General features: G+C 37.8%; 1 protein-coding gene across 1 annotated transcript in view; it reads left to right on the top strand.

Annotated features, from left to right (window-relative positions):
- Positions 1 to 18,001, top strand: part of USP34 (ubiquitin specific peptidase 34) — a 312,910-nt gene that overhangs the window by 153,281 nt on the left and 141,628 nt on the right. The window contains exons 23-29 of the mRNA XM_042780562.1: positions 559 to 672; positions 2,421 to 2,520; positions 2,658 to 2,817; positions 5,780 to 5,906; positions 6,003 to 6,150; positions 9,553 to 9,653; positions 9,904 to 10,113. Of these exons, the coding sequence (XP_042636496.1) occupies positions 559 to 672; positions 2,421 to 2,520; positions 2,658 to 2,817; positions 5,780 to 5,906; positions 6,003 to 6,150; positions 9,553 to 9,653; positions 9,904 to 10,113 (960 nt within the window). The remainder of the gene's footprint in view (positions 1 to 558; positions 673 to 2,420; positions 2,521 to 2,657; positions 2,818 to 5,779; positions 5,907 to 6,002; positions 6,151 to 9,552; positions 9,654 to 9,903; positions 10,114 to 18,001) is intronic.

Genomic DNA, 18,001 nt, shown 5'->3' with positions numbered 1-18,001 from the left:
AGGCTGGCAGTTCAAACCAACCAGCCATTCCTCTGAAGGAAGGTTGGGCAGTCTACTTCCGTAGTGATACTGCCTCGGCAACCCAAGGAGGGGTCGCTGTGAGTCAAGGCCGACTCCACAGCACATAACAACACAACAAGAAGTGAGTTTGGTACATTTTAAATAAATCATATTAATAAATTCAAGACAAAGCTACAAACAGAACCTAAGATTTTTATTTATGTGTAAACTGTACATGTAGCTACACATCTTATAAATGTCTACAATGTAAGTATCCAGTTAATGATAAAATGTTTTCATCCATTTCCTTTGATTTTGATCTATGTACATGTCTAAAATGGAAATATATCCAATGGGTTACAATTATGACCTGAATAAACATCTTCATTGAATTGCTACTTGTTGTTTTAAATTATGACTGAAAATTAGAACTGATACATTTTCTTCTGCAGTATTTCCAATAAAATTCATTCTGTTGACTTAAATCTATTCATTGTAATAAAATGAAATGTATTAATTTATACATCACCCTAAACTGGCTTAATTTTTTTTTTAAAGATGCCCCAGCTAAAGCCTGAAACAATCAGTATGACTGGCTTAAACCTTTTTCAGCATCTCTGCAATTTGGCTCGATTGGCTACCAGTGCCTATGATGGTGGTTCAAACTCTGAGGTATGCATTTAAAATTGACATTGCTGGAATTTTCCCTTTACTACTCAAATTAGGTTACCTAATAAGATGGCACATAACAACAACAACAGCAATTAGTGCTTTGAGGACTAAAGTGCTCCTGACCCAAGCCCCCTGGTATTTTCAATTGCCTCATATGCATGTGAAAGATGGACAGTGAATAAGGAAGACTGAAGAAGAATTGATGCCTTTGGATTATGGTGTTGGCAAAGAATATTAAATGTATCATGGGCTGCCAAAACAGTGAACCGATCAGCCTCAGAAGAAGTAAAGCCAGAATACTCTTTAGAAATGAGGATGGTGAGACTTCATCTCATGTACTTTGAACATGTTACCAGGAGGGGCCAATCCCTAGAGGAAGATACCATGCTTGGTAAAGTAGAGGATCACTGAAAAAGAGAAAGACCCTCAAAGTGTGGGTTGCTGGCATAGTGACTGCTACATTGGGCTCAAACATAACAACAATGATTATTAGGATAGGGCAGTACAGTGTTTCATTTTATATATAGGGGTCACTATGAGTTGGAAACAATTTGATAGCACCTAACAACAACAGTTAACTACCAAGTATTAAGTTTACCATCTATAAAGACTGTTACTCTTTGATTTTTATAAAGCTTTCTCTTTTGATTTGAAAAATCTTAGAAAGCAAATTTGGTGAATTTTCATTATAACAGATAACCTTGGTTTTATTTAATATGTATTTTTTGATTTATATAGGAAAGGCCATCTGAGTGTTCTTTACTCCCTAGAAGCTCCTGGATAATATAATCAAATAATATGTCAGATAGTAGATTGATTTGTCTTGAATCTGATTTTTTTTTTTGCCATTTGTGGTGTCCAACCATGTAGTTGCTCTTGGGCAATTAAAGTGCAGTTACCTATTCGTAACCTTTGTGCTGGAGTAGACGCTACCTAAATCATCTCTAACCATGTGGCGTCATGATCAATTCATTGACTCTGAATACTCTCAATTTCCTAGTCTTATAGGCTTAGAGTATATATTTGACTAGTTTGGGGCTTTTGTAGGTTTTGTCCCTGGATTCTTTTAGTACAGACTTACTGAACATTCTACTTGATTAATGATAGCTTTGATTTATATAGTGTCCATATTTTTTTGTTTTTTTCAGAGGTTCATGCCATATTAATATGACAAAGAGAAAATGGGTGTTAATCTATATGATAAAGGATGATTTGATTTGTACCTAGAATGTTTTCCTATTACCTTCTTTGATTGTTTAAACAGTTTTGTTGAAGTTTTTGGTCTCCTTACTATGGTATCCTATAATAAGTTTTGATAATTTAATAAAACAGAGCAGGCAGATTAGATTTATTTGAGAAGTAGCTGTGCTCTAATTTTGAGGTAACACTACATGTTATGTAGATTTTAACACTGTTGATATTCAGCCACCTTTCAAAATATCTTTCTTTACCCTGCCCATGTTTTGAGAACTTTCACTTCCTCCTTTTCTTATACATATTAATGAAAACATTCATTTTGTCATCTCATGTTAACAAATTTAAGTGAAACCTTGGGTTAGAATCTATTTGAACTTTCTGGTAATACTTGAAAGCAGTAAATTTGGCAAGGTTTCTATCACTTTTTATTATTGTGCTGTGATAATGTAGGATACTGTATGACTTTTAAATTTGACACTTTAATTTTCTGATCACTTACATGGTTTGACAAACAATAAAATTTATAGATGTGATCATGTTTTCTCCCTTAGCTATGTGGTATGGACCAATTTTGGGGCATTGCTTTAAGAGCACAATCTGGTGATGTCAGTCGAGCAGCTATCCAGTATATTAACTCCTATTATATAAATGGTGAGTGATTGAAATAATTGTCTTAAATATACATTTTTTTCAATGTGAGGATTTTTTTGTTGAGCTCCAATTTTTTTTCTTTAATATAGCTGAACTAGAATATATGATTAATGTAGATGTCAACATCTGGCTTTCAGGTAAAACAGGTTTGGAGAAAGAACAAGAATTTATTAGTAAGTGTATGGAGAGTCTTATGATAGCGTCCAGCAGTCTTGAACAGGAATCACACTCAAGCCTCACTGTTATAGAAAGAGGACTCCTAATGCTGAAGACACATCTAGAAGCATTTAGAAGAAGGTAAATTTTTTATACCACATTATTAGAGTGAATTTAAGTCTTTTATTTTTATTTATTTTTTTGTTTTAATTGCTAAAATGTCCAAAGTATTCTAAAATAATTTTTCTGTAACAAGTAAGATTTTGTTGGGGTCAGATAGAAAGCATAGTTAACCAAAAATGAAGAGTATATATACAGAAGTATCCAGAATATTTACCAAGTTACCATGGAATAGGAAAGACATATCCCTGATAAATTGATAAATGTTGTAGTGCTTTCAAAAATCATTAAACATTGTGCAGACATGCATGACTAAAAATTAGAATCTCTACACAGAATTCCATCTATAAGAAATTACTGATTTAGGCAGAAGAGAAAGAGACCACCACTCAAAAAATTTGACTAAAACCCTCACCAAATAATCACTCATAGGTGAATCAAGTTGAGTCATTTGTTTCATTTGCTGTTTTGTTTTTTTCTTCCTGGACCTAGGAGACAGTATTTTAATTTTGAATTTCCATTTACCATGGAAACTTGACAAAAAAATTCTGTGTTAATGAATAGCTGTATAATTAATTTAGACATAACCTGTGTAATACAGAAATAAAACAAATTAACATTTATGAATATATCGACTGAAGTGAAAGGTGAGTAGATAGTTTTAACTAAGAAATTGTTTGTTAAAAGTCTTTAACTATGAGTAAATGTAAAAGTACAAATGAACTCTTGAAAAATGTTAAAATTAATAGCTTCTTTCAACTTCAGATCTGAGTTTAATATTGCAAAATATTACTCACTTGGTATTTATGGATGTTTTATTTAAAATATCAAATCTTGAATTAGAAACATATTTCAGACACTCCTTATGTAGTATGGTTCCATGATTTAAAGCATTTGTGCACTGCAAAATTCATTACTTTGATGGTGATTGCAATTGGTGGAAATTCTGTTTAAATAATTCCTTATGTTTTTAAAGGATGTGTAAAGAAACTCTTGAGTTTCTCCCATAGAATTTAAATATTGCCTCAAATTTTCACCCCTTTAAATTTTTTTTAAAAATCAGCAAATTTGGTAATATGACTTACTCAAGTTAATAAAAAATACATATTAATTATAAAACTCAGACATTATTCACTGGGCCTTTGGGCTCAGGAATATGGTTGCAGAGGGACATCAAGTTCAATTGGCATAACATACTACACAAAAAAATTGTTCTACATTCTGCTTTGGTGGTGGTGGTGGTGTTATGTGCCATCGAGTCGAACCCAACTCATAGTGACCCCTCCTTGGGTTTCCGAGGCAGTATCACTATGGAAGTAGATTGCCCCATCTTCCTTCCGAGGAGTGGCTGGTGGGTTTGAACCTCCAGCCTTCTGGTTAGCAGTCGCTACCAGAGCTCCCCTGCTTTGGTGAGTAGCAGCTAAAGTCTTAAAAGCTTATGAGCAGCCACCTATTACCAACAATTGGTGTCTCCGCAGCTGGAGGAAAGAAGAATGAAGAAAACCAAAGATAAATGGAAATAATTTGTCCAAGGGACTAGTAGACCATGTGAACCTCAGCCTATATGACATTGAGACCAGAAAGTGTTGAATAATTTACGTAAATATTTTCAGATGGTGATTAGCAGAGAAACTGGTGAACAGGAAAAATAGAATATCCAAAAAAACAAAAAACAGTAGTTTAAAAAATAATCTAGGTATTGTCAGGCACATTCTTGTCCAGTATCTTTGCATAAGATTAATTTCTTACTGCGTTTAGTGTTTTTACTAATTTTAAAATTGCCTGACATTCATAGATTAAAAATACGAAATAATTGCTTTTTGTTGTGTATTTCTTGTGTTTAAAGAATAAAAGTGTATTTTTCAAAGGGTTTCCTTTTTTAAAAGAGGTAAGGTGGTATTTTAAGCATTGTTCTAAACTGAAGGAGATTTTCTTGCCCAGGGGACATTATGTAATCTCTATGTACAGTTTTGATCGTCACAGTTGAGGGGAGGGACTATTGGAATCTAGTAAGTAGAGGCTATGGATGCTGCCAGACATCTGCATTTATAAGACAGCCCCCCCTCCCCAAAAGAAAACAAACTGTCAGCCCAAAATGTTATTAGTACTGAGGTCAGAAATAACCCTGGTCCATCTAAAGTCATCTTAAAGTCTAAAAAATCCAGAAAAGATTTTTAATATTACTCTTTTACTCAGTCATAGATGCTTTATTCTTATTCAGGCTTGGTAATAACAATCCTAGGAGCTGGCCACTGAATCACTTCTAGGAAATAAAGTGAGTCCATTCATTCTTACCATTTTTCTCATTTTAGAATTGCCAATCATTTTAGGCATTGATAATTTTTCTTCTTAACTACACTCAGGGACCCTGGATCCTGTCATTAGCAACTCAAAAGTTAAAAATTGACATATATTTAGCAAGTCTTATGCTGTGTACGTCTGATCAATCTATATAAGAGTTTTTGTAATTTGTATTACAATTTCAGTAGTCATGGAATTGACTTAAAAGTTCTGTTATTCTAGTTAATGTATACTGAATTAAATTTACTAGGATATGTTTCTATCTATGAAAAATATTTCCTAAATCTCTTTTTTTTTTTCCTCTTCTGAATACTGGAATGATATCTCACCATTTCATTTACCAGATAACTTTATTTCTTTAAATTCCTCCTACTTCTCTAAGCCACTTCCACTCTCATTTAAACGTTAACTGTTCTTAATTGGAATTTTTTTTCCCTTCCAGGAACTTTGAAGCTGTTTTGTTAGGAGCTTTTAGTTATATTTATGCATTTAAGTTTAATTTAGTATGATAAATTTAAACTTAGTGCTTTAGGCTAGTGTGTGCCAAACCTCTTGTAGACTTTTTTTTGGTTTGTCAGATGTTTTTAAAAAAAAAACAAACCCACAACTTTTAACTTTAAATGTAACATTAAAGTGGTTTAAAATTATGCTTTTCCTATGTGTGATTTTTGTTGTGTTTCAGGTTTGCATATCATCTGAGACAGTGGCAAATTGAAGGTACTGGTATTAGTAGTCATTTGAAAGCACTGAGTGACAAACAGTCCCTACCACTAAGGGTTGTATGCCAGCCAGCTGGACTTCCTGATAAGGTAGTTACATAGTTTTAATTTCCAAATTGATAATATTTCCCAGTCCAAATATCTGTTCTTTTTGTATTTTTAAATTGGTTGCATCTCATATTTCAGATGACTATTGAAATGTATCCTAGTGACCAGGTAGCAGATCTTAGGGCTGAAGTAACTCATTGGTATGAAAATTTACAGAAAGAACAAATAAACCAACAAGCTCAGCTTCAGGAGTTTGGTCAAAGCAGCCGAAAAGGAGACTTTCCCGGTAAGGACAATCATTTAGACTTTATGTATCAACTTTGAAACTTTACTTCTATTAAGATCTACTTTGTTCATGGTTGCCCTCTTCTTCCCCACTCCTTTGTGTGATAACTCGATTCTTAAGCAGTGAGTTGCTCAGAATTGATTCAGATATTATTTGCAAACTATTCTTCCTCATTCTCACGAAAAATTTTTTAACTTTTTGATTTGATCACCAAAAAACTTGCTCAGTGTTATTTGGCCAGCAATGTGGGAAGTACTGGTAAGTTTACTTAAACTTACCACTTAATTCTAATACTGGGAATATATCCTTGAACATAACAGAATGTCTGCCTTTATGGAACTGTTTTTTTGTATTCAAGGGTAGATACAAAAACCAAATGCATTGCTGTCAAGTTGGACCTGACTCATAGCAACCCCTCCTTGGGTTTCCGAGGCGATATCACTACGGGAGCTCTGGTAGCATAGTGGCTAAGACACTTGCCTGCTAACCAGACGGCTGGCGGTTCAAACCCACCAGCCACTCCTCGGAAGGAAGGTTGGGCAATCCTACTTCTGTAGTGATACCGCCTCGGAAACCCAAGGAGGGGTCGCTATGAGTCAGGTCCAACTCGATGGCACATAACAACAACAACAACATCACTACGGAAGTTCCCAGCCTTCCTTCCGAGGAGTGGCTGGTGGGTTTGAACTGCCAACCAACCTTCTGGTTAGCATTCAGATGCCTTAGGTACTACGCTACCAGAACACCTACAAATATATAATATCAGATAGTAAGTAAGTGTTTTTTAAAAAAACAAAAATGCAAAGCAGAGTAAAGAATTAGTTGTAAAAATGACGTTTTCCAACTCACATTTCAGCAGAGACTTGAATGAAGGGAGATGATGAGCCTTGTGAGTCCCTGGGGAATGAGCATCTTAGGCCTTCAGATGGGAATATGCTTGATGTTTTCAAGGAAGAGCAAGGAGGTTATATATTATTAAGAAAGAAAAAAGAACCAGGGGAAGAGAAGAGAAAAAAAAAATGAAAAGGAAGAAAGGAGGAAAAATAAGATAGAATAATTTAAAAACAAACAAAAACAATACTGGCGGGCAGAGCAGAGCACGTAGGCTCTGTCAGGGCACACAGACTGGCATGGAATTCCTGCCAGTCCAGATGGTGAGTGGATGAGGTGGGCAGCCACACCTCTGTTCACCAAGTGGGGGTGGGTTGCAAAAAGGTCTGGAGTCTGCATATTCTGACCTCTTCCAGCCTCACAAGGGGGAAACAGTCACCATCAACAATCCAAGGCTTATTCCTATGAGGCCAGACATGCCACCACCCTCCAGTCTCTTTGCCAGTTTTGACACTAACTTTCCCTTTCATGGCACTCGCTACTTCTCTGCCAGGTTCTATGATTCGTTGCAGTGGCCATGCAGAATTCACAGACAATATGATTATAGGGTTTATCAGGGAAGTAATAGACTGCAATGCAGGTTCAAGAGTGCTCTCAGGATATACTTTTTTGATCAGGACAGTCTCCCCTTTGCCGTGCCCTCAGGCATGCCTGTATAGCCCTTGGCTTCTTGGTCATATCAGGCAAGTGTTGCAGAGTTCCGTTAGTTCTCCTGATAGGTGTACCTAGGTGTCTCCCACTCTGCCAGCAACCCTTCTTGCTCTGTGGTCTGGCAGGCCCACAGCTCTGTCTCTTACCTCTTGGTTTCTCATCTGGGTTGTCTTGGCTGGCTGTCTCTGCTGAGCAGGTCCAGCGCAGAGATCTCTGGTCCAAGTCTGCTACACTCCACCTCTGGCACTCACCTCTTGATGACGGTGAGATTCCCCCCATCTCCTTCTAGGAGGGCTCATTTTAAGCCCAACAGCATAGCAAAACCAGTCAGTCTTCACATTAGAGCTCCATACACCTTATTTGCATGGAGTAATTTGCATGCAGTAATCTGGTGGGAGTCGTAAAGACCATCAGCAGAAAAACCATAGCAAGTAACTCACTCCACTACATGGGTAGAGGGGAGGTAATAAGAGTAAGAAGGAGAATGTGGCACCTTTCTCGTTGTCAACCTCCAGTGCAATTTCCTGTGCTGTCCTCAGCTTTGGGGAGCCAATTCTTAGGTTGCTGCCTGCATCAGAATGCTGCTTGCAAATATTCAAGGTGGCTGCACGCCCCAGGCCAGCCAGCAGTCTACAGCTATGTTTGTCTCCTTACTCACTATTTTCCTTTCTAATCAGTCACCAGTGCGGTTGCCCATGCAGTCCTTGGCATATGCCTATTCTTAGATTGCTGCCTGGAGCATTATGCCACTTGTAAATAATAAAATTGTCCATGCTTTCAGAACAACTGTGATTGTCTCATTTACTGTTTCTGTTCAGATTCTTCTGTTGTTGTTGTTATGTGCTGTCAAGTGAGACCTGACTCATAGCGACCCCTTCTTGGGTTTCCGAAGCAGTATCACTAGGGAAGTAGATTGCCCAAGCGTCCTTCCGAGGAGTGGCTGGTGGGTTTGAACCGCCAGCCTTCTGGTTAGCAGTCAGCTGCCTTAGGCACTACAGTATCAGATCTTCTAGTTGGTATTTAATCCACTTCTTTATCCTTCCCCCTTCCATGCTCAATGTTGCAGGATTATCTTCTGTTACCTGTTTCAATTGGTTTCTTGTTTCTTTGTTGCAGAGGGTCTGTGTAACTTACCTGTCTGTTGGACATCTTGCTTGGAGTTCCCATATAGCTCATCTTTTTGCTTTATATTTTGTTTGCTTTCTGTTTTTAGTGTGTGTTTTGTTGTGTGTTGGAAGAAAGATTCGTGAATAATAACTGGAATGAGAGAATTCATTCATCACATACACATACTAGTTTCTTCAACATTTTAGGTATTAAAGAATCTGACACCTTTGCATGTATTGCTAGGTGAAATGCTATAGATTCCCAGGAAGCTGTTGGAGGATTTTATCAGTTGCAAGATTTTTTATGTTATTATGTAACCAGGAGCTGATCTAGTTAGACTGGTGTTAAAGACATTTTTCTTGTAATTTTCACTGCCTAAAGATAGTGGTGAGGGAGCTCTGGTAGCATAGTGGCTAAGACACTTGCCTGCTAACCAGACGGCTGGCGGTTCAAACCCACCAGCCACTCCTCGGAAGGAAGGTTGGGCAATCCTACTTCCGTAGTGATACTGCCTTGGAAACCCAAGGAGGGGTCGCTATGAGTCGGGTTTGACTCGACGGCATATAACAACAACAACAAAGATAGTGGTGGGCAACAGAAAATAAAAAGGAAGTATACTTAGTGCTATCTCTACTTCTCTAACGTATTTCTTAATTTCAGTTTCCTGTAGACCTAATTGTTGTGTTTATGTATTCTTCTCAGCAAATAAATTGTTATTAATAATATTCATGTTAATTTTCTGCTGTTTTTCAGGAGGCCTTATGGGACCTGTCAGGATGATTTCTTCTGGACATGAGTTAACAACAGATTATGATGAAAAGGCACTTCATGAGCTTGGTTTTAAGGATATGCAGGTACACATATAAAATGTGATTTAAGTTTTCATAATCTGCTGACATACAGTCTGTAGTTGAAGATAATAGTTTAAAAGTAGTTACCATTTGTTTTGTTATGTTAAGACATAATTGAACTTACTTTTTACTTAAGAGATTTATTCGTTTTTTTATTGTTTATTTTATTTTGTTTTTTTATTTTTTTATTTGTTTTAACCAAAAACTTGATACGTATAATTATTATCTCATCTCCTTCTTCCTATTTTTATAGATGGTATTTGTATCATTGGGTGCACCAAGAAGAGAACGGAAAGGGGAAGGTGTTCAGCTGCCAGCATCTTGCCTTCCACCCCCTCAGAAAGACAATATTCCAATGCTTTTGCTTTTACAAGAACCTCACCTAACTACTCTTTTTGATTTACTAGAGATGCTTGCATCATTTAAACCACCCTCAGGAAAAGTGGCAGTGGAAGATAGTGAGGTGACTATTTATCAGATTTTATTTTCACAGTATTGTTTTGTCTCTTTGTTGAGAGGAAAATAATTTCCTCAGTCATCTCTTAAAGACTGTAAAACCTGGGAACCTATTTATTCTTTAATCAGCTATTTAGATGACTAATATGATCTAGGCATAGCATTTAAATATTGTTTTTATAAGAATCTAAGTATATCAGGGCTTTCAACAGATTTATCTTGGTTCAGTCATGGTCAGTGAAGCAAAACTGAGATGGACCCGAATTTGTAGAACATTGGGTGTACCAGAATGGGAAAAATCACAGGTTGATGCTCTGCTAGAAACTTAGTATCCTCTTAGGTAACAAGAATAGTGTGCATGTTGCATAGCAACCAGATCTTTTGACAGGGAGAGGCAGAAACTACAGTGCTAGCCCAGAGGTGGTGGCCAGTCTGGCACTCTGAGTGTTTGTTCCCCTCTGACAGTAATGAAATATCCTGCATCAGGCTCGTGAAAGGGCTCATTACACCTCTTCTGAATCTCCCATTTCAGTGCTTTGACCTGTAAAGTTTTACAGCCTTGAAAACCTATGGGGCCGTTGTACTGTCCTACAGGGTCACTAAGAATTGGAATCAACTTGATGTCAGTGGGTTTTGTTTGTTTTTTCTGGTTTATGCTGATGACCCACAAATTTATTTCTCCAGACCAAACCTCTCCTCAGAGCTCCAAACTCATCTCCAAATGCTTAACTGACTATTCCAGTTATTGTTACGATATACCCACTTTTTACAAATTCCAATCTGTTCCAATTTTGCTGCCTTGACCATGACTGAAGCAGTTCAAGTGGGTTCATAGCCCTGAAATAAACACAGTTCCAGCCTTTATTGAATTCTAGGACATCAGATAAAAATCAGCATGCATAATGGGAATAATTTCAAACAAACTGATAGTTTAATATAGTGATAGTTGCTATGACTGAAACATGCCATGCTGTTATAAGGAGTGGAGGTGGATAGTGACCCATTACTATATTTGATAGTTTGGGAATGTTTCTCTTGAGAGACTATATATAATCTGAACTGGAAGGATGTAAAGGAGCCAGCGTAGTGAAGAGGATAAAGAGTGATCCAGTTAGAGTAGCCTGATTCCTAACATGTTTGATGAAGAAAAGAACTAGGCAAGTCTAGGAATTGACAGAGAGGTAGTGGCCAGAATGAGTGTGAGATGGGAAAATGGAATGAGAAAATGAGATTGGAAAACTAGACAGCCAAGTCATGTAAGCCTTATGACCTTAATAAGGCATTTCCATTTTACTCTAAGTAAAGTAGAAAACAAGGGAATAAATGTACTCTAATACTTGTTTATAGGTAATAAAATGGAATAGAGAAAGTTATAAAGAACCTAATGTGCTAGTCTAGTAATGAGTTGATGATGCCCTGGAATAGGATGGTGGCAGTGGAAATAATGAACTAAATAGCAGGTTATAACACCTGTGAAATGGTAGTAGTAATAGTAGCATCAGAAACTGCCTAGCTTCAATGAGGGATAATGAGAGTCAAGATCAGCCCCAACAATGGTTCCCTTGAGGTGGAGGAAGATTTCCAACCACTTGGCAAACTTTTTACCAATTCTGACACCAACTTTCCCACCCATGGCACTTTATACTTTTCTGCTGTGTTTGGTAATCCATTACAGTGGCCACACAGAACTCACAGACCATTATTTATAGTTCAGTGGTTTATTAAGAAAGTAACAGCGATACAGCTCAGGATCGGGATCATCAGTAGGCTAAAACCAAAAAAAATAGTCTCACTGCTGTTGAGTCAATTCTGACTCATAGCAACCCCTCCTTGGATTTTCAAGGCGATATCTCTATGGAAGTAGATTGCCCAACCTTCCTTCTGAGGAGCAGCTGGTGGGTTTGAACCACCAGCCTTCTAGTTAGCAGTCAAATACCTTAGGACTACGCCACCAGAGCTCCCAGGCTACAACTCAGGATTAGGAAGCATGTTCACAAAGTCTGGAAGGCACCCCTAAAGTGGAAAGCACATACCTTCCTTCTTCAGTGCAGGACAGATCTAAGCTCCTTTTGGATGTGCACATCCCTTCTCAGTTGTACAGGCCTTCTTTCGGCCCCCTGAGGACAGACTTCTCTGCCTTTGGCCTCCCTGCCCTTGGCCTCTCCACTTCTAACTGACTCAGCTCATAGCCAGTGTAGTAGTTTTGTTCAACTCCTTTAGCTACACTCCTAGCAGCAGATTTCTCCTGTCACCACTGATTGTGCAACAGGACTCTTTCCGGGCCTCTTGCTATCCTTAGTGTTAAAGCCCTTGACCCATGTTAGAGCTCTTTTAGAAGATTGTTTGCCACCTCTCTTATCTTCTTTCTTCCTTCTGCTTCTTTCTTCCTACCTCTGTGGGATTGGCTGCATATACAGTAGTTCCCAATTTATAGCGTATTCAAATAACAAAAAACAGCACTAATTTACAACTGTCCTTTTTGTTTATCTTATTGTTAGTAATATGTTGCAGCACATAATGTGCTGCTGTTGTTATTCTGAGATGTTCACATGTAGATGTTCCCTTGTATGATTTACTTTTCAAACCACTATTAGATTTATAAAGATAATGATGATAAAAGACAGTAATAGTGAAAACTTAAAAAAATGAGGTATTCAATTTAGATCAGAACCAATTTACAACAGATTGATTGGAGTGTTACTTCACTGTAAATCAGGTAATACCTGTATAAGCAAACTCCTCATCATTTTCAAGGCATTCATAGCCCTCTCACCAGAGCCACGAACTGACCAGTCTCCTCTCAGTAGGCAACAGATATTTCATTTGAGTGGTAGGCTATAGTCATTTCATTTGGGCAAGTGTATTGACCAATCCTTGCAAGGTGCATAAAATAGACTAATCATAGGGCATGCTGGAGCCTAAGCCCAGATAAAAAAGGATCACACACAGGTATTTATAGGTTATCCATGACATGCCAGTCAACCTGGATGAAAGTAACAACCCTGTGGAATGGAAAACTAGGGCAAAGGTAACTTCTCTGAGCCTAGGGGGAAAAATTGTCTCAAGCTTTTTTTCCAAGTAACCAAGGCAAAAAGACAGATAAAGGGACTCATTTCAGTGTACATTACTTGGTGGTGGATTGGATTGGGGTGTGAGTGAAAAGAGAGAGTGTTCAGGAAGAAGGACGACATAGAGATGTCATCTTGTGTTTCCTGCTTGAGCAATTGGGTAGATTGCATCTGAGATAAACAAGAATGGGTACTAGTAGGACATCGAATCATGATGTCAGTTAAGCAGTTGGATATATGAGTTTGGAGCTCTGAGAGAGGTTTGGTCCGGAAAAATAAATTTGTGGGTCATAAACATAAACCAGAAGAACCAAACAAAACCCACTGACATCGAGTTGATTCCAATTCTTAATGACTCTGTAGGACAGTACAACAGCCCCGTATGGTTTCCAAGGCTGTAAATCTTTACAGAAGCCTACTGCTTCATCTTTCTCCCTTGGAGGGGCTGCTGGGTTCAAACCATTGACCTTTTGTTTGAGAGTGGAGTGCCTTAACCACTATACCACCAAATCTCTTGTCCATCAACATAAAAATGGTATTTAAAGTCAGGAATATGGAAGAGATTACCTAAAAGAGTCATTGTCTTTTCTTCCTTTTTTTTAATTTTAGTTATTCTGTTGTTGTTAAGTGCCACAAGTTGGCTCCGACTCATAACGACCCTGTATACAACAGAATGAAACACTGCAAAGTGTGCCATCCTCATAGTCTTTCTTACACTTTGACCCCAACGTGGCAGCCACTATGTCAATCCATGTTGCTGACAGTTTTCCCCTTTTTTGCTATCTCTCTACTTGACCAAGTGTGATATCCTTCTCCAGGGAATGGTTCCGTTCTGACATCATGACCATAGTAGGTGAGACAAAGTGGCTATTCTCAATTCCAAGGAGTATTCCGGCTGCCCTTCTTCCAGGACAGATTTGCTCATTCTTCTGGCACTCCATGGTATTTTCATTATTTTCCACCAACACCATAATTCAAATTAATGAAATTTTCTTTGGTTTATGAGGCAATTGAAAATATCATCGCTTAGGTTAGGTGCATTAGTCTTCAAAGTGACATCTTTGCTCTTCAACATTTTAAAGAGATCTTCTACAACAGATTTGCCCAAAGCAATACAATATCTGATTTTTTGACTGGCGCTTCTGTGGGTATTGATTGTGCATCCACATAAAATGAAATCACTGACAACTTCAACCTGTTCTCCATTTATCGTGTTACTGCTTATTGGTCTAGTTGTGAGGATTTTTGTTTTCTTTATGTTGAGATGTAATGCATACTGAAGGCTGTAATTTTGGATCTTCATCAATAAGTGCTTCAAGTGTTCTTCACTTTCAGCTAACAAGGCTATGTCATCTGCATATCACAGGTTGTTAAATGAGTCTTCCTCCAATTCTCATACCACATTTCTTATGTAGTCCAGCTTCTCAGATTATTGGCTCAGCATAAGATTAATTAAGTATGGTGAAAGGATACAACCCTGATATACATCCTTCCTGATTTTAAGCCCTGAGGTATCCCCCTTGTTAGGTTTGAACGACAGCTTTAGTCTATGTACAAGTTCCTCCTGAGCACAGTTAATTGTTCTGGAATTCCCATTCTTGGCAGTGTTATTCCCTAATTTGTTAGATCCACACAGTTGATTACCTTTGCATAGTCAATAAAAAGCAGATAAACATCTTTCTGATTTTCCTTGTCTTCACAAAAGATCTGTCTGACACCAGCAATGATAACCCTCGTTCCATGTCTTCTTGAATCCAGCTTGCATTTCTGGACATTGACTGTCTGTATGCGACTGCAACCATTTTTGAATTATCATCAGCAAAATTTTACTTTTGTATGATATTAATGGTATTGTTCGTTAATTTGCACATTGTTTGAGATCGCCTTTCTTTGGAATGGGAACAAATGTTGATCTCTTCTGATTAGTTGACCAGTTTAGCTGTCTTCCAGATTTCTTTGTATAAATGAGTAAGTGTCTCCAGTGCTGCATTTGTTTGTTTAAACATCTCAGTCGGTATTCCATCAAGTCCTGGAGGCTTGTTTTTTGCCAGTGCCTTCAGTACAGCTTGGACTTCTTCCTTCAGTTCCATTGGTTCTTAATCATATGCTCTCTCCATTGAACATTGACCAATTTTTTTTGGTAGTGACTCTGTATGCCTTCCATATTCTTTTGATGCTTCCTGCATCATTAAATATGTTGCCCATAGAATCCTTCAATATTGCAACTCAAGGCTTGAATTTATTCTTTAATTCTTTTAGTTTGAGAAATGCCGAGAATGTTCTTCCCTTTTGGTTTTCTAACTCCAAGTCTTTGCCCATTTCACTGTAATACTTTACTTTGTCTTCTCGAGCCACCTTTTGAAATCTCTTCAACTCTTTTATCTTGTGGTTTCTTCCATTCGCTTTAGCTACTGTCTGTTGAAGAGCAAGTTTTGGAGTCTCTTTTTATATCCATTTTGGTCATCTTTTCCCATTTTTTAATGTATGATGTTCTTGATGTCATTCCATAACTTGTCTGTTTTTTTGTCATTGGTGTTGAAGGCATCAAATCTGTTCTTCAGTTGATCTCTAAATTAAGGTGGGATATAATCAAGGCCATATTTTGACTCTTAAGGATTTATTTTAATTTTCTTCATTGTGAAGTCGAACTTAAATATAAGCAATTGATCTGTTCCATAGTCAGTCCTGGTCTTGTTTTGACTGAAGGAAGATATTGAACTTCTCCATCACCTCTTATCACAGAAGTAGGTTATCTAATTCCTGTATATTCCATCTGGCAAAGTTTACATGTATGTTGTTGTTGTTGTTAGCTGCTGTCGAGTTGTCTCTAACTCATAGCACCCATGTACAGCAGAACAAAGCACTGCCCAGTCCTGTGCCAGCCTCATGATCCTTGCTATACCTGAGTCCATCATGGCAGCCATCTGTCAGTCCATCTTATTGAGGGCCTTCTGCTTTTTCACTGACACTCTACCAAGCATGATGTCCTTCTCCAGGGAATGGATATCCTTCTCCTGACAGCATGACTAAAGTAGGTGAGACAAAGTCTGGCCATTCTTGCTTCCAAGGAGCATTCTGGCTATACTTCTTCCAGGACAGATCTGTTAGTTGTTTTAACGGTCCACGGTACTTTCAGCATTCTTTGCCAACACCACAACACAGAAGCATCAACTGTTCTTCAGTCTTCCTTATTCGTTGTCCCGCTTTCATATGCATAAGAGGCAATTGAAAATACAATGGCTTGGGATAGGTGCACTTTAGTCTTCAAGGAGACATCTTTGCTCTTCAACACTTGAAAGAGATCTATTGCAGAAGATTTGCCCAATGCAATACTTCGTCTGATGTGTTGAGTGCGGTTTCCAGTGGTGTTTATGTAGAATAATGTGGTATGAAGTCTATGACAACTTCAGTCTTTTATCCATTTATCTTGATGCTGCTTATTGGTCCAGTTGTGTGGATTTTTGTTTTCTTTATGTTGAGGTGTAATCCATACTGAAGACTGTAGTCTTTAGTCTTCATGAGTAAGTGCTTCAAGTCATCCTCACTTTCAGCAAGCATAGTTGTGTCTTCTGCATATCATAGGTGGTTAATGAATCTTCCTTCAATCCTGATGCCACATTCTTCTTCATATAGTTCAGCTTCTTGGATTATTTGCCTAGTATGCAGATTGAATAAGTATGGTGGAAGGATACAACCTTGATGCACTGCCTTCTTGATTTTAACCATGTGTTGTTGTTAGGTGCTGTCGAGTTGTCTCCAATTTATAGAGACCCCCTCCTTTGGTTTCTGAGGCGGTATCTCTATGGAAGTAGATTGCTCAGTCTTCCTTCCAAGGAGTAACTGATGGGTTTGAACTGCCAACCTTCTGGTTAGCAATCAAGTGCCTTAGGCAGTTATGTCACCAGAGCTTCTACTTTTAAACCATGCAGTATCCCCTTTTTCTGTTTGAGTGACAGCCTCTTGGTCTATGTAAAATTCCTCATGAGTACACTTCATTGTTCTGGGATTCCCATTCTTCTCAATGTTATCCATAATTTGGTATGATCCGCATTATCAAATGCCTTTGCATGTCAACAAAACATAAGTAAACATCTTTCTGGTATTGTTTGCCTTCAACTAAGATCCTCTGACATCAGCAGTGATATCCCTCATTCCACATTCTCTTCTGAATCCATTTTCCATTTTTGGAAGTTCTCTGCCAATATACTGCTCTAACCATTTTTGAGTTATCTTCAGTAAGATTTTACTTGCGTTTGATATTAATGATATTGTTTGGAATTGGTACAAATATGGATCTTTTCCAGTCATTTGGCCAGGTAGCTGTTTCCCAAATCTGTTGGTAGCCAGTGAGTGCCTCCAGCACGGCGTCCATTTCTTGAAACATCTCAATGGCTATTCTGTCAGTTCCTGGCTCCTTTTTTTCGCCAATTCCTTCAGTGCAGCTTTTACTTTTTCTTCTAGTCCCATTGGTTTTTTATCATATGCTACATCCTAAAATGGATGAACATTGACCAGTTCTTTTTGATACAGTGACTCTGTGTATTCCTTCCATGTATAGCTGCTGTTAACGTGTATAGCTTTCATTTATGTTGTTGAAAAATGATAGTTGCAACGAATAATTTTTTGGTCTTGGAAAATTCTTTCATGTGTTCTTCAGCATTATTTCTATCACCAAGGCCATGTTTTCTAACTACCAATGATTATTTTGTTTCCAACTTTGCATTCCAATCACCACTCCTAATCTACATTTTTATTGCATGTTTGGTCAATTCCAGACTCTGTTGTTGTTATGTGCTGTCGAGTCAGACCTGACTCATAGCGACCCCT

This window comes from Orycteropus afer, unplaced genomic scaffold (assembly GCF_000298275.1).
Source record: "Orycteropus afer afer isolate SDZICR_OR568_19922 unplaced genomic scaffold, OryAfe1.0 scaffold00046, whole genome shotgun sequence".
In the NCBI taxonomy this organism is placed as follows: domain Eukaryota; kingdom Metazoa; phylum Chordata; class Mammalia; order Tubulidentata; family Orycteropodidae; genus Orycteropus; species Orycteropus afer.
Note: the sequence above shows the minus strand (reverse complement) of the source record. Positions and strands in the feature narration are given on the sequence as shown.